The sequence below is a fragment of the Ceratotherium simum genome, chromosome 22, assembly GCF_057802395.1.
Source record: "Ceratotherium simum simum isolate JZ-2026a chromosome 22, ASM5780239v1, whole genome shotgun sequence".
NCBI lineage: Eukaryota > Metazoa > Chordata > Mammalia > Perissodactyla > Rhinocerotidae > Ceratotherium > Ceratotherium simum.
This window is the reverse complement of record NC_141921.1, coordinates 176090-198947: the sequence shown is the minus strand read 5'-3', so window position 1 is coordinate 198947 and position 22858 is coordinate 176090. Positions and strand designations below refer to the sequence as shown.

At 43.1% G+C, this 22858-nt stretch overlaps 1 protein-coding gene across 6 annotated transcripts in view; it reads left to right on the top strand.

Annotated features, from left to right (window-relative positions):
- Positions 1 to 22423, top strand: part of FGGY (FGGY carbohydrate kinase domain containing) — a 395835-nt gene extending 373412 nt beyond the window's left edge. For 2 of the 6 annotated variants that reach the window (XM_087445838.1, XM_087445839.1), the window contains 2 exons: positions 16529 to 16590; positions 22057 to 22423. In XM_087445838.1, coding sequence (XP_087301964.1) covers positions 16529 to 16590; positions 22057 to 22138 — 144 coding nt within the window. In that variant the 3' untranslated portion in view covers positions 22139 to 22423. The remainder of the gene's footprint in view (positions 1 to 16528; positions 16591 to 22056) is intronic. The other 4 variants (XM_087445832.1, XM_087445834.1, XM_087445836.1 and 1 more) reach the window with 3 other exon arrangements.
- The last annotated feature ends 435 nt before the right edge of the window (positions 22424 to 22858 follow it).

The window sequence follows — 22858 nt, the reverse complement described above, 5'->3', positions numbered from 1 at the left end:
CAGAACGGACACCTGGGGTCACCAAGCCCCAAACTAAGGCCCAAAAGTGACCAAAACAAAACAACAGCAAACTAGAGTAATCATGATTGGGAAGCTGTGGAAAACCACTGCTATCGTCTGTGAGTGGAATCCAGTGTCAGAAGAAAGGGATAATTCTGGGCAATGAAAGAAATGGTTAAGTAAAGTGGAAGGACCAGAGAGGGACAGGAAAGTGGAAAGAATGGGCTTTTGCCAAACACTTACCTGGGCCAGGAGCTTCACAACCACCAGTTAGGTCTTGGCCAAATTTTATAAGTGACAAAATTTCAAAAATGGGCCCAGAGAGATTAGGCCCCAAGGTCACACCACAGAATTCCAACCTAGCTATTTCCAGTGCTTTCTGTGCACTGTCCCCAGCTTTGGAGTTCTGATCTCTAATCGTTTATTCTGTTGTCAGACCGTATAATACCTGTCACACAAAACATGGTCCTTGAAAGACTCCATTCACCCTGTAATCACTGAGCATTCACCATGTGCCAAGGCCCTGGGAATGCCCATGAGTTATATGTGTGTACCAGACACACAGGGCAAGTCATCTGGCACTCCCTCCCCCGTTCTGCCCATTCCACTGGGTGTAAGTAAGAGGGTGACCCCATCAGGTACCACCTAGAGGGAAAACCAGAGCAGACGTGGAGTGGGAAACAGAGCATGCCTAAGAACTTCATTCCACTTTATTTCACAAAAGACACCCTTGCACATTCCTCATCTACCTCTTAGCTTGTACTTTTGGTATGATCATCTATAATGAATATGTCCAAGGGCATCCTTGCTTTGCAGTGTGCATGAGTTTGTATATTGGGGGTAGAAAATTCCAGTAATGCTTCAGTCTCAACTGAAAGCAAAAATGAAAATGTACCCCCTTTTCCCAGTTCAATCAAACCACTCATTTGCTTGCAGGTGGAATGGTGGTGTGGAAAATGCTTTCAACCTAGACAGACCTGTCTCCTAATTCCACCACTAACTAAGCTTGTTGTCCTGAGCAAGCCACATGACTGCTTTGAGTTTCAGTTTCCTTGTGCCTAAAACAGAATCAACATGTACTCTTCTACTTTCCTCCTACCCCTCTTGGCTCTTTCCACATGGCCAATCTACACACGGTCATCTTATTTTTTAATTTTTTTCCCATCGTTCTTGCCTTACCAAACCCTAATCCAGGATGAATCCAAGTTTCTGCCTTACTTATTATGCCTGCCTAAAGGCCACTGAACACTATAAAAAAACACTGCAACTGTAAGGCAGGCTTCTATCATTATATATTAATTGTCCCCAGACAGCCTCCATTACTCCCTAGTTTCTAGTTGGGTTTGGCCAGTGGGAGGCACCAGCAGGAGCCTAGAGGATAGAATAAAAGTATTTGTTCCCCAGCTCTCTCCTTGCTGAGCTGTCACAGTTTAGCTGATCCACCTACCTGTATATCTACCGTAGACCACAATTCCTACATGTGGCCCTCTCCCTGCAACTTTCTGTCTGGGTGATGGGAACCACTGCCTCCCCTTGCTCCTGAATGCTGCTTTCCAGATTCCTTTGCCAGCTCACCTCTCTCCTCTGCCCAATGTTATATGTTGGTCTTCTACATGATTCTGTCCATTTCATCCATCTCTAAGGATTCATTTACTATTTATATGCCCGCAGCTCTGCAGCTATCCACATAACATCTCCACTGAAAGGGTTCACAGGCCTCTCAATTTAAACGTGACCAAATCTGAACTCATCATCTCCATCTTTGCCTGCAGAACTGGCCCCAGCCCAGTACATGGCACTGTCTGTAAATGGCACCCCATCTACTTAATCACTCCTGCCAGAACCTCAAGGACATTCTGAACCCACCCTCTCTTTTTCCTCCACCTCTGTCTCTCACAGTCTCTTTCTAAACCACATCTCATGTCTCTTGAATTCTTCCATTTTGCTTCAATTCCACAGTCACCACCTTAGTCCAAGCCAGCATCATCTCCCACCTGGACTGCTCCAGAGGCCTCTTGAGTGGTTTCCTTGCCTCTACTTTTACCATTCTCTAATACACATCAGCCAGGTGCTCTTTTACAAACTTGAAGGGGATCGCTCTTGCTTAAAACTCTCCAATGGCTTCCCCTTGACTTTGGCTTAATGTCAAAAACCTTTAACATGATTTACAAGGCCATCCAAAACCTGACTCCTGCCTTCATCTGTAGCTTCATCTCTTATCACTCTTTCTCCTCATTCTGTCTACTCCTGCCACCTGGGACTTCTTTCAGTTCTTTGAATGTGCCATATTATCTTGACCTCAAATATGCATTTCCTTCAGCCTAGAACCCTCTTCATCAACTTTCTTTACCTGGCCAACTGCTTTTCAACCTTCAGGTAGTTTCCTAAGCCCCCAGACCAGTTTTGTCTCCCTTGGACCTCCTCCTGCAGTACCTGTGTTTCTTCAGTAGCCTCTAAGCTCTGTGAGGTCAAGGATCAGAGCTCTGGTTCACTCATGTACCCACAGTGCCCAGCACAATGCCTGGCACACAATAGGCACTCAAAAACTATTTGTTAAACAATAAAACTAACATTGTCTGGCTCAAACTTCCCATTTTGAAGAAGAGGAAACTGGGATCCAAAGAAAGGAAGCAACTTATTCAAAATTACAGAGCACAGACTAAGATTAATAGAGGACCAGAGCCTCCTGATTTCCAAATCAGTTCTCTTTCCAGCACATCATGTGTCTGTCTATGATTTAGTAACCAGAGGGAAGCAGACTGAATTCCCTATGTCTTGTGAAAGCCAGAGCAAGCTCATATTCATAAACACAGCTGACATAGTTGTTGTTTTCTTTGTTTGTTTTATGTAAAAGGCCTGGAAGTCCAACCCAAAAATAAACTCTGTGTTTCTAAACCTAGAAGCTCCTACGACTTTTATTCCCTACAGCCCCCTTCTGCTCATTGTTCATCTTCCTTCTCTTCATCAACCAGGGGCATCAGCTGGTATTCATTGTTGAATGGTTCCTTTATTCCATGCTCTGTATCACTCCCCTGCCAGCCAGCATGTCTCATGTAGCAGAAGATTAGGAAGCGCTATCTTTAAATAGTAGCGCTCAAGAAAACGTTATAAGATCCTGTGTAGTGCTGGGGTGGAGATGGATATAATAATTGTAAGAGTAAAAATAACTCAGATTTTTTAAGCTATTACTTTGTGCTGGGCACTAATTCAAATGGTTTGCGTGCATTTTCTCTTTTATCTTAATAACTCTATGAGTAATTATGTCCATTATTTCTATTTTACAGGTGAGTAAACTGAGGCACAAAGAAGTTAGTAAATTGCCCAAGCCATTTGGTTAGAAGAGCCAGGGTTCCAATCTAGGCAGTCCAGAATCCATGATCTTAACTGTGTGACATCTGACGATGAAGAATATGTTGAACTGACGGGAACTACCAAAAAGTACAACTGAGGGCGATCCCAAAGTGGCTTTGTACAGATATCCCACCCCTGATTCATTCATTAATTCATCTACTCATTCATTCTTTCACTCTCTCAACGTGTATTTATTGAAGAGTCACATTATATTCATTACTGAGAATACTGATAAAAATTAATGGCCTCTAACCTCTTGGATCTCACAGTCTAGTTGGGGAGACATATAAGTAAACAGATATTTACCCTACTGTGTGCTAAGAGCTAAGGTAGAGGGAAATCATGGGGTTTTGGGCACAAAGAAAAGATTATGAACCAAATTAAAAGGACACCACAGTGATTTATCCTAGACCTGCATTCCACACTATTCCCTCTCTCTGTCTGACCTCTGCTCCCTCCCTGCCCTACTGGCTTCCCAGTTTCCTTTCAGCCCATCTCTTGCTTTGGCCCTTTGATGCCCTCCTTGACCTCCCCAACTCCTGGCTTCAGATTCAACCTTTCTGCTTCTCTTTTCCCTCCTGGAGTTTGTTTGAAATGAATTCTGGCATAGCCAGTGGGACTTCTGTACTGTAAACCAGTTGAAGGCCAGCCCCAAAGGCTAGACAAGGGTGTCCAGGCCCCGCCTTTAATATGGCTCTGGCCTAGGAGAGTTGGAGATCCAAAACAGGGAGCTTTAAAGGGTTTGGAGGGATGGATGGATGGATAGGTACCCTGTGTCTTAGATTATTTGGGTATTTACTGGCCTAAACACCCAGCATCTCTTGCAGCTCAATCATTGTGCACTATGTTAATACTATCACATTTTGATTCTTTGCTGCCAATTATGGTACCTGATCTGTTGGCCAAAGACTCTTCCCAGTACGGAATTAACTTTGAAGCAGGCAGCGTGAATTTTAAAGGTGTTCAGACCCTGAGAGCCTCCAAGATGTTGTGTTTTCTCGAGTTGCAATCTCCCATTGGCCTGCTCCATCCTAAACAAAATTTCTCCCTTACAGCTACAAATGAAGCATATCTTGGCTAAAGTACTTCTGTGGATTAGAGTTACCAGCTGAATTTGGCAACCAAGAGAGTCTTAGTGGTAATTCTTGTTGGTCAATATGTTTGATGTAATAGATGGTGGACTCTACCCTGGCTATGGAAGAAATTGGAGCCAGAAGTAGTATATGGATTGAAAGAAAAGGATAGGATTGAGATTCTGGAAGTTACCATGAGGTGGAGGAGGACATTTGGTAGGAATGATGGGGCCAATGAGAGAATTGGACTAATGGGCAATTGAAATCAGAAAATGGCTATTAGAATATTGGAATATACATAAGTATAGCAGTCTCAGTGGGTGATAAGTTTCAGGGTATGGCTCTGGGTGTGAATGCTGAAGTAAAGTGGAAATGAAAATTTCTGGAGTTGGAAACATTTTGAAACCATGAGACTCAGCACTGGATGGGTCTTGTAAACAGATGCTGAGGCCTTCCTTGATAATGACAAACCTCCACGTGGATAAGGAGACTGCGATCTAGGCCTTAGCCTCATTTAACATAGGGATGTGAGCAAGAGGCTGATGGTGACAGCATTGAGATGCACGGGACATGGGTATGATTGTATCTCTACTATTACGTGGTATAAGCTTCAGAAGAGCAGGGTGTTTTGCCTGCAGATGGAGGAATAATTGTCTGGAAATGATACTGAGGAGAGCCTTGAGAACATTGACACTCAGCACCTTCCCCAGCCCACCCACCCCACCAACCTGAAACCTATACCCAAGTGTATGCAGAGCAACTCTTACCTTTTAATAAAGTTTCTGGGAAAATAAGGTTTGTTTTAGTTGATGGGTAAATTGTAGTAGTAGTAATAATAATAACAACTATACTTTTTAAGCATTTAGTCCACACAACAGGCCTATAAAATAGGTATTAAAATTTCCATTTTTAAAACGAGGAAATTGAGACTTGAAGTGTTAAAGGGCACAGCTAGGTTTCGCATTATGGTCTGTATATGACCAAAGCCTTTGTTCCACAGTGCATGGTTAAGAGTACAGGTTCCAAAGCTGTATGTTTTCCTCATCTTTCAACTGGGCGTATAAAGTAGGTGAAGTATTTAATACAGTGCTGGGCCATAGAAAGTACTCAATAAATGTTAGCTACCATGATTATTATTATTATTCTTTCTGTTACAGCTCACTGTAGTACTTTATGCCTTCTCAGCCAGAAATATCAGCAAGACCCTTTCTTTTCCGGTCAACAATGGATTATTAGATGGGCGGCGGCTTGTTGTTTTGAAGTTCATCTATAATCCTTCTGATGCTTTTAGGAAGAAGCTTGATATTTTTGCTTTTAGAAAACCCATAAGAGGCAAGTCAAACTCATGTAAATAGGATGAATACTTGCTCAACTACTCATATTTGGGCCCAGCTCCTTAGCAGCCAGGCCATGTATCAGGCCCCCACCACAAAATACCACAGCAGTGGGAGGCAGCCTTACCTAGTGCAGACCCCTCCCCTGTGCCGTGTTTGCTAGGATGGAACTAGAATGGAACTGCACCTTGCTGGAGAAACAGTGGGTATTCCCTCTCAGAGCAAGCCTAGGAAAACCCTGATAAAGTGTATCATTGGGAGTAACTGGCTCACTTGGTAACTGAGAGTTAATCAAAAAAAGACATGTGTAGGGCCGGCCCCGTGGCTTGGCGGTTGAGTGCGCGCGCTCTGCTACTGGAGGCCCGGGTTCGGATCCCGGGCGCGCACCGACGCGCCGCTTCTCCGGCCATGCTGAGGCCGCGTCCCACATACAGCAACTAGAAGGATGTGCAGCTATGACACACAACTATCTACTGGGGCTTTGGGGGAAAAATAAATAAATAAAATCTTTAAAAAAAAAAAAAAAAAAGACGTGTATTGAACCAACAGACTGCAGAGCTGGCAAAGACTTTAGAAATAATTTAATCCAACCCCCTCATTTTACTGATAAGGAATGTAAGTCCCAGAGAGGGGAAGGGTCTTACTCAGGGTCATGCAGCTGGCAGTAATTTTGTTTGTTTCAAAAATTAATATGAACAATCTTTCTATATATCAATGAATCTACCTTCTTGCCTTTGTAAGCACAATATAATGACTGTAATTGGATTTGGCTTTGACAGTGGAGAAAGCAAGCTTTTAGAGTTTACAGGATGCCAAAGTCATCAAAGGAAGATAAATTGTCATGAACTAACACGGAAGATCTGCCTATTGGTTGTGAGCTCCTCAAGGAATGGGCTTGGTCTTATTCATAAGTTAAAGCAAGTTTCAAGTCCTAGCTAAGCCATTTATTATCTTAGGCAAGTCACTTAACCTCTTTGAGCTTGTTTTTTTTGTTATAAATTTAAATAATAAGACCTTTGTCACAGAATGTTTGTAAGCATCAAATGAGGCAAGATGTAAATGCACAGTGTCTCGCTACCAAGGCATGCAGTAAGTTGATACTTTCAACTACCGTTGAACTAATTCCCTGCTAAGACCTAGGGATACATCAATGAATAAGAAAGCCAAGGACCCTGCTTTTATGGAGCTTAGATCCAGGAGGGAAGAGTAGAGGTGAGGGTCTCAGAGGAAGAAGTAGACAATAAACAAGGATGCAAATAAATGAACAATATAATTTCAGGTCATGCTAAGTGCTATGAAGGGTTATGAAGGCAAGAAAATGAGATGATGTGATAGAGGTGTTTGGGAGAAGTGGACTGTTTCAGCCCAGAGTGGCCAAGAGTGGCCTCTACAAGATTATCTTTGAAAAGGACCTAACTCATGAAAAAGCTAGGCAGTCAAAGATCCAGGAGAAGAGCATTCCTGAGAGAGTGGGAAGGCCCTGGGCAGGAACAAGCTTGATGTGTTCAATCAATAGCAAGATGGTGCTAGTGTGTTTCCAGCAGCACAGTGAACAGGGGGCATAGTGAGGCTGGAGACATCTGCACAAGCTCGATCTTAAAGTTGTAGTCTATGCTACAAAATTTTAATTTCACTCAAAAACCAATGGGAGTTCATTGCGGTTTCTAGGAATGTGAGACTGTGATATAACAAAAATAAATATTTGATCTTTGTCTCTGATTCCTGGCACACAGCTCCTAAAACCCTTGGAAAATCTGGAGTGAAAAGTGTCTTTTGTATACTGATGAGGTGACAGAGGACTGGGGGCCTCTAGGTAGCTTCAGCATGGTGGTCTGTCGCCAGAGAGGCCAAAGCCTGATGAGAGGGTTGGAACTTTCAACCCCACCCCCTGACCTCCAGGGAGTGGAGAGGGGCTGGAGATTGAGTTAATCACCAATGGCCAATGATGTAATCAATCGTTCTTATGTAATGAAACCTCCATAAAAACCCCTAGACAACAGGGTTTGAAGAGCTTTGGGTGGGGCGCCTCAGAGGGGACATGGAAGCTCCATATACCCCCATCCCCCAGACCTCGCCCTATGCATCTCTTCCATCTGTCGGTCCCAGAGTTGTATCTGTTATAATAAACCAGTAATAGTAAGGAAACAGTTTTCCTCAGTTCTCTGAGCCGTTCTAGCAAATTATCAAATCTGAGGTGGGAGGGCTGGTCATGGGAACCCCCCATTTATAGCTGGTTGGTCATAAGTGTGGGAGGCCTGGGGCTTGTGACTGCCATCGGAAGTAGGGGGCTTCTTGGGGGCCTAAGCCGTTAAACCTATGGAGTCTGATGCTAACCCTGGGTAATGAGTGTCAGAATTGAATTGTGGGACACCCAGTTGGTGTCTGGAGTTAGAAAATTTGTCGGTGTGAGGAAAAAAATTCACACATTCGATGGCAGAAGTACTGTGAGTAAAGACAGCCCAGAGAGACAAAATCTAATTTACCTCATTCATTGATTCATTCAGCAAATATTTATGGATATGCCTGTCTTGGCCAGGCACAGGTCTTAGTGCAGTTAGTGAATCAGGTAAAACCCCAGCATGTGGCGCCTGCCTGCTAGTGGGCTAATCAACATGTCAAATTCACGCAGAATTTGCCATGTGCTGGCACTGTTCTAGGTGGTTTCCTCAAAATACCTCACGTGATCCTCACAACAGTCCTACTAGAGGCATACTGTGATTATCCCCAATTTTAGAAGAGGAAACAGGCATGCAGAAGTTAAGTAATTTGTCCATCATAATGCAGCTAGTAAGTGATAACACCCAACTGCAAACCCTGGTGGTCTGTTCTCGTCAGGCACTGTAATTTTAATCACTACACTATATTTTCTCTCTTTCTGAAAACTCATCCTGACTGGTTACTGCTGTTAAGGTACCAAAGTGGAAGTTAGGAGACCAATTAGGAGAGGGTAGTCAGAGAGCAAGATGCTGGAATTGTCAACAATGCTGTGAGTAGATATTATTATTCCCACTTTATAGATGGGAAAACTGAGGCTTAGTTCACACATCTGTTCAGTAGCAGAGCCTGGATATGATCCCAAGCCTGTTTATCTCTAAAACCCAGTATCTTTCCACTAGCATCTCCGTTTCCTGCAGAATTAGAGAGCTCCACATCCCACCCCTCCTTTATGATTAAGAGACTAATTTGAGGTGTATTTTAAAGTCATGTAATCAATGTAATCAACACTCTAAACACTCTGTCTAAACAAGATATATGTATGTGTATAGGTAGGTAGGTAGGTAGGTAGACAGATACAGTGTAATTAAAATTATAAATAGGTACCAGCCTTTATATCATGATTAATGGAGATAATGGTAAAACCACTCTTTCCTCTCCCGTCCCCTTCTGCTTCTAAATTGACATTGTTGTCTCCAAAGCATGGAGGTTATACAGAATACTAGGTGTAGGTCAAAAGATGACTGTGTGGAAAAGAAAAACAAAACAAGATAAATAAAAGAACAACTAGCCATTTCTTAATGCTTGTTGGAGGAAAATCACATTGCTATACTTTCTGTTTTTCTATGGAGGGGTCATGTGCCTCAGCCCACACATTAGCATGTGAACTTATTGTTCCAGTAAAATGAGTCAGAGTTCCTCAAGACGGCAGATTCTTGTATTTCAGAGCTATGTGTCAGCATCTCTGAAAAAAGGTGCAGTGTACTGATGAGTGTCTCACACACTCACACACACACACACTCATTCTCACCTAAGGAGACCACACAGCTAATAAGAACAGAAGTGGGATTTGAACTCAAGCTGGCGGACTCAGGGCCCAGGCTGTTTGCATCACAGGGAGGACAGGAGCGTGGGGTCTGAGTGTAGGCTAAGCAATGGCGTGGCGTCAGAACTGGGCTTGAATTCTGGCTTTACTGCATATTGGCTCATGACCTTGGGCAAATTACTTATACTCTCTGTTCACTTCCTTGATTCATAAAGTGGGGATAGATGAGGGTACGTGTTTCATAAAGTTATTTTGAGAATTAAAAAGATCATACGTTAAAGCCATTAGCACAGTGTGTGGCACGAGTAAACACCAGGGAAATGTTGGCTTAAACCAGTAACATAGCAATGGCAATGGGAGTCGGCTGCCGAGTCAATGGGCTCCATGTTTTTTGGATCATATCCCCCATCAGTTAAAAAAACTTCGAGTTTGCATCCTCAATATATGGAAACTTATTGATGAAAAAGCATAGACATATTTGTACTGTGCTTGTAGATTATATACTACAAAACAGGTGAAATGTAGCTGAAATAAAACATTTCAAATATTTGCCTATCCTGGTGTCTTCATACTAACATTATGCAATATCTGAAGATACACTGTACATCATGGCCAGGTGAGTTTTTAGTGATTTTTTAAATGATTTTTGATGATTTCTAAGTGATTTTGTATGTGCCTGTGTATCTATATCTCAAATAGTGTTCTTGATAATTTTGAATTTTTTCCCAATTCTTGTCTTTTCTGACTAGGTCTTCATTGTTTTTACTTTCTAATATGAAGAGCTAGTACCAAGTGCAAGTGTCACCACTTTCTTCTTTACTTGAATCTGAATTATCATGATTACCTTTAATCCATTCACTGGAAATCTTTTTCAGCCACCTGCCCATTTTGTGTGGGTTAATTTAAATAAAACTAGATAATAGCTATAAATCCACTAGTCTGGAATATGTAAATGACAACATGCAGCAAGCCCCTGGAAGCCAGGGACACAGCTGTAAGCTTCACGCTGCCGTCCTCTCAGTGCTGTAGAGCCTCCATTCTTTTCTTAGGAAACCTCACCCATCTTACATGATTCATGACTGTCCAATGTGGGCACCAACTGATGGATCTGGTGACAATCTGCATATTAAATGCTGGTAAAGCTTAATTAATTTCTTTAAACTAAAAGTCATATAAATGGCACTTCCAATATTTTCGTCTGGAATCCTGATGGATCATCTTGAGCAATCTCTGGAGTGCTGTGTGCCATTTTAGAAACACTGGCTTAGACAACCTCACATTGCCACTATTATGAAAGGCATCATCACCCGTTCATTCAGCAACTCAGCAGACATTAGCCAAGCACCTCTAAATGCTAGGCCTGTGCCAGGTGTGAGATCTACAGTGACCTGGTTCCTGCCTTCTGGGAGCTCACAGTGTGGCTTCCACCATGCCAGGTTCTCATTATTCTTCCTTGTGGATCGTGGTCCTGGACACTGCCAAGCGTGCAGTGCCCTTTGGTGCCTAGGTCTAGACTAGCTGATAGACTTCCCAAACTCTTAAGGCCATTGTTCCCCTTCCCCTGGGTAGGGGAGAAAGTACCAGATCTCCTGCTCCCCAAATTGACAACTTTAGTGTGTCTGCCTCTCATGGAATCCGTATCTCCTCCAAGGGTGCAAAAGAGCCTCTTCTTTTCTTTAACCTAATTTCCCTGGGTAAGTCACCCCAGTATAGCCTAAAGCCCTTTGGTGGCTCTCAAGCCAGGCCATAACACTTGAGAACTCGGTGTTTCCCGTGCCCACGCAGGCCTGCCGAGTGCCAGTGCTGCTCCCAGAGAAGTGGGGAGCAGTGTGTGGGGACTGGTGTCTCGGCCTTGACATGACGGGGAAGGGTCAACCCCATGAATGCAGTCTTTCATGGCCGTTGGACAGGGCCCCTATTTGTTCCTACGGAAAACCTTCACTTGCTTTCAGAAGTGACGATCAGATGTGAACTTTCATGGTTTATTTATAGCTCTGCCTTATAGAGAGAAAGAAAAGAAGTGATTAAAATGCGATTTTATAAAATATTTTGTTTTTAAAAAGCTTTCATTGTGTGGGCAAAAAGGAGAGAGAAAAGTCACTGTATTCATTGTGCTGTCTAGACTCTCAAACAAAGAGGGTAGCGTGCCACAAACCAAGATTGTCCAGCTCCTGCCTGCTGACAAAAAGGATGAATTTCGAGGTCAACTTCAAATAAACCCTCTTGAACAGAAATATATTGTTTGGGGGGACTATATTTAGCACGTGTCAGCATTTCCATAATAAATTCATATTGTTATGCTGTGGTAATTTCCAGATTGACTGCAGCCAGTGGGCTCATGAGGTTTCAGTTTTATGTTAATTATTTGGAGAAATTGGAAAACTCAGCAGTGCTGTTTCTGATGACAGCACTGATTCTCTGGGCGTTCTCAGTATTGTGTCCAATACCCACAATGAGCCCTGCCTCCCAGGAGAGAGCAGAGTGAGCACCAGTCTTTTTGACTGCTTGTATAAGCATGACTTTCTTTTTGCTTTTTTTTTGGGGGGGGAGGAAGATTGGCCCTGGGCTAACATCAGTGCCTACCTTCCTCTACTTTATATGGGACACTGCCGCAACATGGCTTGACAAGCGGTGTGTCGGTCCATGCCCGGGATCTGAACCTGTGAACCCCAGACAGCCAAAGTGGAGTGTGCAAACTCAACCACCATGCCACCAGCCCAGCCCCTAAGCATGACATATTTTTTAGAATGCAGTATATTTTTATTTTCCTTACAATTATCAAATCAGTATATGCCACTGTAGACAATTTAGAAAACACAAAAAACAAGTTAACAAGAGAAAAAATTATCACCCATGCTCCTGAACCTGTTAACATTTTAATATGTTTTCTTCCAGTGTTTATCATGCAGATGTAACTTGTGTTTAGGACAAACACAATTCTTGAGGTGGAACTGAGAACAACTGTATTTTTTACTCCCACTACCCCTCTACATGTGTGCAGTGGAGCTAGTTTTTCTCTGTCCTGGTTAAAATTTCTGGTAGTTTCATTACTTTCTTAAATAAGTATAAAGTCACGTAGATAATACGAGTTTTATGGTCCCTTTAAGTTGTGAGACAAGGCCAAAATTCAGAAATTAGAATATCAGAGAATATATAATAATCCTCACTTCAATTTTCCTCTAGGGATTAGGCATCTCCCAACTCCTCCAGCTGGGTCTGCTGCAAATGAGAAGAGGTTGCTGTGATCAGAGTCTTCTTTCTTCCTCATTTACTTCCTCTCCAGCATATTAGCTTTTTTCTTATTCTTCTGAGGTGGTTGGAGGGTGTAAGGTCAAGGGTATAGGAAAGTTCTTGTCTGAGTAGCACTATCGTAAATGGGCTTTATGCTCTCCTAGCCTAATAGGTGTTTATAGCTGGGTTCTATCATGGATTTTTCTGAGGACCCTATGCTTCTGAAAACATCTCACAATATCTTGTCTTGTTAATGTCTCTTGTAGATTGCTTACTCTTCTCTTAATTCCTTGGAAATCCAGTAGGTCCTCTCAAGCTTCTTTATGCAGACTCCCTCTGCCTCATTAGGTGGCCATATTGAACAGGATCTAAGACAACCCATGAAGTTCTTTCACATGTGGGGCCACCTAGGGTCTATGGGAAACAGTCATGCCTTTTGGAGTCCGACAGACTCTGGCAGCGCTGGCTGATCCCAGCGCAATTGCTCCTTCACTTCTACAGCCAAGCTGCCAGCCAGCCCTTCTCTTCCAGACAGGAGTCCCACTCAATCCACCGTGTCCCACAGCCTCAAGGACACACATCAAGCTCCCCGTTGTTCTCAGGGAAGCCTTGCTCTCTTGACCTGTGAAGGGGGAGACTGCTCTCACCCCTCCCCTGGAAGGAGGCCTGATGCACAATAAACCAACAGCTCTCTCCTAAAAAGCCATCTTTTTCTGGCCTTCCATGTGGATGAAAGGTTTAATTGGTGATTAATGGGTCCTCAACCTCCCTTTTTACAAATTCTTCAGGGTGGTCTGTTTCCAGCTCACTTTGGTATCTTATATCTGTCATCTTTAGATCTCAGCCAAAACTTCCATTTTAGGATTCTGTCACGTATATGATCCTTAAGTTCATTCATCCCGTAGACATTCCCTGAGTGCGTACGATATACCAGATGCTGAGTTTGGCAGTGGAAATAATTATAACAGTTCCTGCCTTAAGGAGCTCAGAGTCTGGTTGGGGAGGCTGATGTGCTAACAGGAATTGCAGTGGCGTGTCATAAATGCTGTGAGAGATGGGAGCATGAAGTGCTGTGGGAGCAAATCAATCAATCCAGCTGGGAGGCAGGCAGCGGGAATGAGTTAGAAAAAAATCTTTTCAGTGGAGACGATACTTGAGCTAAGTTTTAACGTTCAAATCTGTACTTTTTGAGAAACAAAATAACCTCTTTAAAACCTTTGAAATGTCTATTGCTGGTGTTTGTTTCTCAGTAATTTATTTTAAAAACAAGCAAAGGTAATGTGAAGAAAGGAAGGAAGAATTCCCTTCTGCCTGCCATTTGTCCACGTCTGTTACAGTGGGAAGGGTAGTGACATTCGTGGAGCACCTTCTATAATACGAGTGTCGTGGATCCCACCCTCAAAGGCCATCCCGGAATGTCATCTCAAGTCTGAGGCCTAAGCTCCACTAAGAGGAGATTCCCGGGGGGCATTTTCAAGATTCAGAGGCAGCGGAGTTCTCTCTAGAAGCACAGCAAGCACGACTCTGAAGGAGGAAACAAGAACAAAATGGGAGCATGAGTGGCAGAGTTGGTGAAGGGGGTTGACGTGGGGCTCACTTTACGGGAGTCAGAACTTAGTCTACAGAGGAGGAAAATGTTCTGATACGTGTTGGGGTGAGCAGAGCTCTTAAAATATCCTTGTTCAGTGGCATGGCAGCGACCTCACTAAGACGTGTGTGACTCTTTACCCCTTCACAAAATGGCCCCAGACTGCCCTTTTTTTTTTTTTTTTGAGGAAGATCAGCCCTGAGCTAACATTCATGCCAATCCTCCTCTTTTTGCTGAGGAAGACTGGTGCTGAGCTAACATCCGTGCCCATCTTCCTCCACTTTATATGGGACGCCGCCACAGCATGGCCTGACAAACCGTGCGTCGGTGCGCGCCCGGGATCCGAACCTGGGCCGCCAGCAGCAGAGCGTGCACACTTAACCGCTACGCCACGGGGCCGGCCTCCAGACTGCCCTTTTTTAATTCTTATCTTTTCACTATGGTTTCCTTTTCAGTAATTTTTCATAATTTTTAAAATCGCCTCCTTACTTAAGGCTGCCATTTCTTTCTGCTGTCAGTGCTTGCTACTCTCAGCATCTCTGATCTCCTAGTGAGTACTTTGAAATCTGTCAGGGGCTAGCAAACCAGATAACTGGTTCAGAATGGTCACGGGTCCTTGGGGAAGAGTTGGTAGAGCATCCTAGCAGGAATAGAAACTCCTTACTTACACATGTAGGTGACTAGAGATGAAAAAGTGTCAAGTTTCCTAACCCTTGAATAACTATTGGAAAGAAGTTTATCTGCTTCTAGCCCAGTGTTTATCACACTCTAGTTTGATCACGGTCAATGTCTTTTCTATTCTGTGGTGAGCTCCTTGATGGAAGGACCCATGCCTTCTTCATCTCTGTATTCTGTATATATTGAATGCTGTGCTTGGCACATAGAAGGGGCTCGGTATATTTTATGAATATTCTAGGTGCTGAGATTGAGCAGTAAATAGACAAAGACATGGCGTCATGTCGCTCATGTTCTGGTTGGGGCAAGGAGTGGAGAGGGCAGATAAGGAACACATAAACCAGTAAATACGTGGCATGCCAGAAAGGAATTAGTGGTAAGTTACATTAATATAGATATATCTATGTCATGGTAAGGTGGCAGGGATGGGCAGGGGGTACTTTGGAACGTTTTGAGGACACTCAGGGGCTCTCACATTCTGTGTGGTAGTCAGTAGTCAGCTTTTTACATTTTTCCCTCTCCTGCGAGTATGTGAGTATCTCCAGGACAAAGAATATGTCTTATGTAAATCTGATCCCTAGCAGGGTTTCTGGTACATAGTGAGTAATTCATAAATATGTGGAATAGGAGGTTGTACATATGGGACCCCAGAATGACTACATCCTTAACATAGGAGTTCACTAGCCATTCCTAAGATAGGGCCTATTCTGAGGAGCTTTGTCATGCTGTGGCTTACAATCTCCCTAGTTAAGTCTGTTAGACACCAAAGTTTGGGTTCACTCCATTCCCATGGCCTTACCAGCACTGGGAGACTACCCAAGGAGACCTAACCCTTCCGTTCAGATAATGGAGCCAACACAACCTACCATTGATCTTGATGCTTTGCCCACCAGACCACATCCACCCAGACGTTGCAACCTGCCGTCTGCCTGAGTGCCCCATTGTAAAGACAAGAATGTCCTGAAGTCACATTCCAGAACTCAGGTCATTTAGACTCAGCCCAGGGGTCTCACATCTGTACTCACAATTTCAGAGACTGCTGGAAAAAGACCTGAAGGTGAAATGAAGACGTCTGAAATATGTTATCCTCAAGTACAGGTGCCAAGTAGGTTCCGTTCAGTTATTGTCCTCTTGAATCAAGTAGACAGTGTGCTCAGTGGCTGCTTATGTTGACTTCTTAAGCCCTTGTGTCCAGGAGATGAGGAGAGACAGTACTTCCCTCTCACAGGTCCCTGCAGCCGACCACAAAAGTGCTTCGCCTTCTGGGTTGTTTATGCCCTGGAGGCCTCAATACGCAACCATTTATTAAGCCCAGGCTGTGTGGTCATCGACGTAACTTTTAATGTTCATTGGGATTTATTCCTATTACCAGAGAAAATAAGTTGAAAAAAATGGACTAACTGAATATCTTAAGGGGAAGTGAATTCTAATTAGAATGTTCTTGCCTGTGGCAAGCCTCATTTTGGTTTTTCAACTTTCCAACTCTGGTCTCTGTGTTCTGTTTTCCATTTAACAGGAGGCAATGGCAAGAATGAGCAAAGTTGGGAAGGTTGTGTTTCCCAGACTTGAGGATAAAAGGTAAGTTTACATCTTTTACATGCAGAATGCCAAGGAGTGAGGACATACAAACATATGCAGCTACGGAGCTGGAATAAACCTTGGAGGTCAGCAAATCCAGTCCTTTCATTTAATAGTTGATAAAACTAAGCCCCATAGAGAGTCACTTTCAGGTCCCTAAGATCACAGAGCTAGGTAGGGCCAGACCTGGAGGTCCAGGACAAACTTCTTTTTTTTTGTGTGAGGAAGATCAGCCCTGAGCTAACATCCACGCTAATCCTCCTCTTTTTGCTGAGGAAGACCGGCTCTGAGCTAACATCTATTGCCCATCCTCCTGCTTTTTTTTCCCTTTTTCTCCCCAAAGCCCCAGTAAATAGTTGTATGTCATAGTTGCACATCCTTCTAGTTGCTGTATATGGGACGCCGCCTCAGCATGGCCGGAGAAGCGGTGTGTCGGTGCGCGCCTGGGATCCGAACTTCTGAACTCTCAGAGCAGTGCTCTTTCCCTAGGTCATTAGCAGTGAATCTGGTCTTCTCTATTCTAAAATGGGAATCTCTTATATCTTCCGTCAAAGGACACAGTTCTTCCACACTTGGCATCACTCAGCGTTCAGGACTACAGCGTGACTTTAATCAGTGTTTTAACCCCAATTCGCAGGACACTAATTTATTGAGCTCCTGCTATATTCAAGGCATTATGCTCATTAGCCTCTAGGCAGAATTTAGAGGGGAATAAGACACAATCTTATTTATGCACATGGATCATTTCAGAACAAAAGGGTAAGTTCTTCAACAGAAGTATTACCAGGTGACAGAGTAGCCCAAGGAAGAAAGGAATGTGACCCTGTAGGGGTGAGGAGGAGCTTTTGAGAAGAAGTTAAGTCTAAGTTGACTTTAAATGCTTAAAAGAAATTGTCAGGCAGGCCAAGACGGGGAAGGACATTCTCCATAGAGAGAAAAACATATGCAAAGTTATAAAGGTGGGAACAGCATGGTATGTTTAGGTAACTATACACAACACATCATTGTGAAATACAATGAATGAGGTGGAGAATGGCAGGAAGTAGGGGGCACAGGGGGTTATTTTGTAGGGAGATTTGAGGCCATGCTAAAGACCTCAGACTCAGTCCTACGGGCAGAATGGAGAGACTGAACTTTAGGCAGCGGTGGACCTGGTCAGATGCAGATTTTAGAAAGAGCCTTCTTAGAGGATGAGTTAAAGGGCCCAAGGGTAGAAGCAGAGAGACCAGATGGAAGGCGTTTTCAATAATCCAGGTGAGAAATGAAGAAGACAATCTATGTTAAGTCACTGGTAGTGAATTTAAAGATGAAGGGACAGTTGTGCAAGTCCCTTTATAATTAGGAAAGTATCTGAGGTTAAGACATAAAAGTAAATTCCACATCGTGTCATAGACAGGCAAAGGAGCTGACCCACCAAAGCATGATCGTGTTTAACAGAGTTGGAAATGCCTGCAGAAAAAGCAATCCCATTTCTTTTCATTTTCTTAAAAAAGGTCTCCCACTGCTACCCTCTGAATACAAACCCCTCTCCAAATGCGGGTCAGAGGAGCAAGCACTCACGTGCGGGCTCTACTCAGGACACAGAGAGCTGAGCACCCCTCGGCCCTGGAGCGATAGCTGCGCTCCGCTTTTGTTTAAATTAGAAACAGATTATTCTTCTCCATCTCTTCGCTGACCCTCCCAAGACTTTAGAAAGAAGTCTGTTTTTAAGTTCTTTCAGTAAATCCCATGTGTTCCTTTTGAAAAGAATTCTTGGCTTCCTGCTGTCAGCCCGAGCCCTCTGTGGAGGCAGACACGCGTGATGCTCTAGCACCACCTGCAGGCGGCCTAAAGATTCGCAAGTAGAAAGAGCCTGTTGCCTTCTGAGTGACACATCTCCTCATTGCCTCAAATCACATTATTATCTGTACGGGACGTTTACTTAAGTCTGTGCCACACAGAAGCGCCTGACTGAATGTGGGGAGAATTTGGAAGACGGGATTTAGTTGATTTTAAGTCAGGATCACAGAGAGCGTCATCTAGTGACTGGTTCAATATACTTTTTAGGAAGATCCCAAATCTCATCCTTATGCCCAGACCAAATTTATCTGTGAACTTAGAGCAGTCACGTAAAAGTGCCCGGGAAAATTTTGTGCTTTCAAAATCACTATCAACAGAGTAAAAGGCAACCTACAGATGGGAGAAAATATTTTCATATCATATATCTGATAAAGGATTAACATCCAGAATAGATAGAGAACTTCTAAACTCAACAACAACAAAAAAACAACCCAAATCTAAAATGGGCAAAGGACTGGAATAGACATTTCTCAAAAGAATGTATACAAATGCCCAATAAGCACATGAAAAGATGCTCAACATCACTAATCAGGAGGGAAATACAGATCAAAACTACAATGAGATACCACCTTACACTCATTAGGATGGCTACTATCAAAAAACAGGAAATAACAGGTGTTGACAAGGATGTGGAGAAACTGGATCCCTTGCACACTTTCAGTGGAAATGTAAAATGGTGCAGCTACTATGGAAAACAGTATGGTGGTTCCTCAAAAGTTGTAAATAGATTTACCACATGATCCAGAAATTCTACTTCTGGGTATATATCAAAAGAACTGAAATCAGGGTCTCAAAGAGATTTTTGTTATACCCATGTTCATATCAGCATGATTGACAGTAGCTAAAATGTGGAAGCAACCCAAGTGTCCACTGACGGATGAATGGATATACGAAAAGTGGTATAGGGGCCAGCCTGGTGGTGTAGTGATTAAGTTCGTGCTCTCTGCCTCAGCGGCCTGGGGTTCGTGGGTTTTGATCCCGGGCGCAGACCACTCATCAAGCCATGCTGTGGTGGCATCCCACATACAAAACAGGAAGATTGGCACAGATGTTAGCTCAGCGACAATCTTCCTCAAGCAAAAGGAGGAAGATTGGCAACAGGTGTTAGTTCAGGGCCAATCTTCCTCACCCAAAGAAAAAGGGGGGATATATACATACAATAGAATATTATTCAGCCTTAAAAAGGAAGGAAAAACATGCTACAACATGGATGAACTTTGAGGACATTATGCTAAATGAAAAAAGCCAGTCACAAAACAACGAAAACTATATGATTCCACTTATATGAGGTACCTAGAGTAGTCAGATTCATGGAGACAGAAATTGTAATGGTGGTTGCCAGGGGTGGGGGCAGGGGAGAAAGGAGAGTTATTGTTTAATGGGTACAGAGTCTTAGTTTTACAAGATGAAAAGAGTTCTGTGGATGAAAGGTAGTGATGGTTGCACAATAGTGTGAATATACTTAAGGCCACTGAACTGTACACTTAAAACTGGCTAAAATGGTAAATTTCATGTTATGTGTATTTTACCACAATAAAAAAATTGGAAAATAAAAAGCACAGGGAAAAATGTGCCAGCTTCCTGTGTGTGCAAAAGGAAAAATATAGTCCATCCATCTCTTGGCATTTCAGGATAACAGAAGGATATAAGAACAATGTTAGTTCTCATGTGTAGGCACCTGACAGCTCACAGAGTATTTCATGTTCATTTTCTTGTCTAAAATTCAGTGCCTCTATGATGTAGGTACTGCTATCATCCCTCTTAACAGCAGCAAAACAGAGGCTCAAATCATTTAAAGAAGTTGTCCAAAGTCACCCAAGCTCCTCTGCCTGCAAAGCCGATGCTTTCCCCACTGTACAAAGAATAAGGCCAGTGAACAAAGTGCTGCAAGTTGTTGGTATTAAAATTGGATATCTCTTTGGGGCTGGCCCGGGGGCGTAGCAGTTAAGTTCGCGCACTCCACTTCAGCAGCCCGGGGTTTGCAGGTTCGGATCCCAGGCGCAGACCGGCGCACCGCTTGTCAGGCCATGCTGTGGTGGCGTCCCATACGAAGTAGAGGAAGATGGGCACGGATGTTTAGCCGAGGGCCAATCTTCCTCACAAAAAAAAAAAAAAATAGATATCTCCAAGTATATGAGAAGGGGTACTGACCCGAGCTCCCTTCTAGCAGTTTTGAGATTCCAAAGTCAGGAAATCCATGTCATAGAGTGAAAAAATTGCTTAACGTTAAATTGTCATAGAGTATCAGAGAAGGAGAAAATTGCTGTCCCCCAAATCATTCTGTGATTAATAAATTTGGAAGCTCAGAGAGCAGGTTTTCGTAGAACCTACATAAAGCGAGATTGATGATAATATTGAAATATTAATTTTTTAAAAAGTAATAACCATAACTAGCACCGATATCAGTTACCATGAGCCAGGCACTGTTCTAAGTGCTTTTCATGTATTACCTCATTTAATTCACATAACAAGTCTATTGAGATAGAACCTATAATTATTCCCACTTACAGATGGGGAAATTGAGGCACAAACAGGTTAAGTAACATATCCAAGGTCACACAACTAGTAATGGGTCAAGCTGAGATTCAAACGCAGCCTTCAGAAAGAGTCCATCTGTTACTCCTGTGTTTGACCCCATCATAGCTCTTGAGTTACCAGGATGCTTAAGATAGAAATTCAGTGGGGATGGGAGACTCCTATTAATCTGTTTAGCTCTGCATGTTACAAGTACAAGTCCCTGTGTGTATCCAAGGTTACTCTTACAATCCCTCTCCCCCAGTTCACGAGCTTGCACCAAAATTCCCGCATGAGGACTTCTTTTCAGAGCACCCCAGAATCTATAAGACGTGCTAAACTGACTTCATCAACCTTCACCCCACGTCAGCTCTCCCACCAGAAGGAGTAAGGACCAAGTTGCAAGTCTTCAAGTATAATTTGTCTCAGCTGCTATTATCCCTTTCGGGATTGGGCTGCGCTGCCATCTGACTCATGGCCAACACCAGTTCTAACAGGTCTCACCCCAAGAGCCAGCCAGAGAGAACAGGGAGGGCAAGGTCCACTGGGGGATGCCTGGAAGGCAGGGCACAGCGACAGGAAAGACATGAGTCACGTTTCCGCATAATTTCACTCCCAGATAAAGCAGTCTGTGAAGGAAATGTAGTGTGGAATCCACAAACGGTGATTAAAATGTTCAGTCTCCTCCCTGGTCAGGCTGTGGTTTTAAACCAGTCATCAAACCTGGGACTAGTCATATATGAAATATGTGTTGAAGCTGGGGATATGAAAACTCCTGGGTTAAGCCTGGGCCTTTCAGGATGTTACAGTGGAGTCAGGCTGACCTGCATTTGAATTCCAGCTCTGCCAATTTTTAGCTAAAATATTTTAGGTATGTCTCTCTGAGAAAATGTCTTTACCTCTAAAATGAAGATGTAGGTTAACCCATGTAGGTTGATGTTAATAGGTGTGAAACACGCTGATCCATTGCTCAGGGTGCTGCAAGCGTTCAAAAAATGGGAGGTGTCTGCAAGACCATAACAACAGATATTTTCCTGTTCTTCTAAATGTAAGGGGAGCCACATAACAGTTTTGTCTTGAGATAATTCAACATAACTCATTTTTCTCCCACAGATTTTATGACAAGAAATATCAAGTATTCATGAAGCTGGTTGAACACCAGAAGGAGTATGCAGCGATCATGAAAGGGGACTAGACAGAGCCAATGCCAGAAGGTTCTGTGTTGTTGCATCAGGGACCTCTGTCATCTCATCTTATGTTCAAGACCTTTTAGGTATCATTTCATCATTTCTGTATTGCCTTTTAATAAAGAAAACTGAGACATGTGCCACCAGAACTCAAGTCTTCCGGTTCACAATACCACCAGTATTTACTTGGTAGTTTCCACAGGTACCATCATGGGGATAGAAGGGTCATGTAAGGTCACAGGCTCTCCTACAGGGCTACACCTTGGGGATCATTCAGTCCAGGGGAAGCTTGTACATGTGAATTGATTCAGTGTCAGCCGTTAAATGAAAGACTGACATGGCTTTAGGTGGGACGTCTAATGTTTAGTCTATAGGTGGCTAAAAGCTTGTTATTAACTTTTTATTTGGAACTAATTTCAAACTTACAGAAAAGTTGCAAGAATAGGAATAATACAAGGAACACCCACGTACCTAACTTGTATCTCCTAACATTTACCCATTTGCTTTATCATTTGTACGTTCTCTCTCCACACACACATATATGTATGTATACACGTGTGTATATATGTGTATGTATGTGTATGTACACACATATATATGTATATACACACACATGAATTTTTATAAGTCATTTGAGAGTAAATTTTAGTAGGCTTAACTTTTATATAGCACTTTTATTTAATCTGCCATTCATATTCCAATTTTGTCAATAACTCAATTATGTCCTT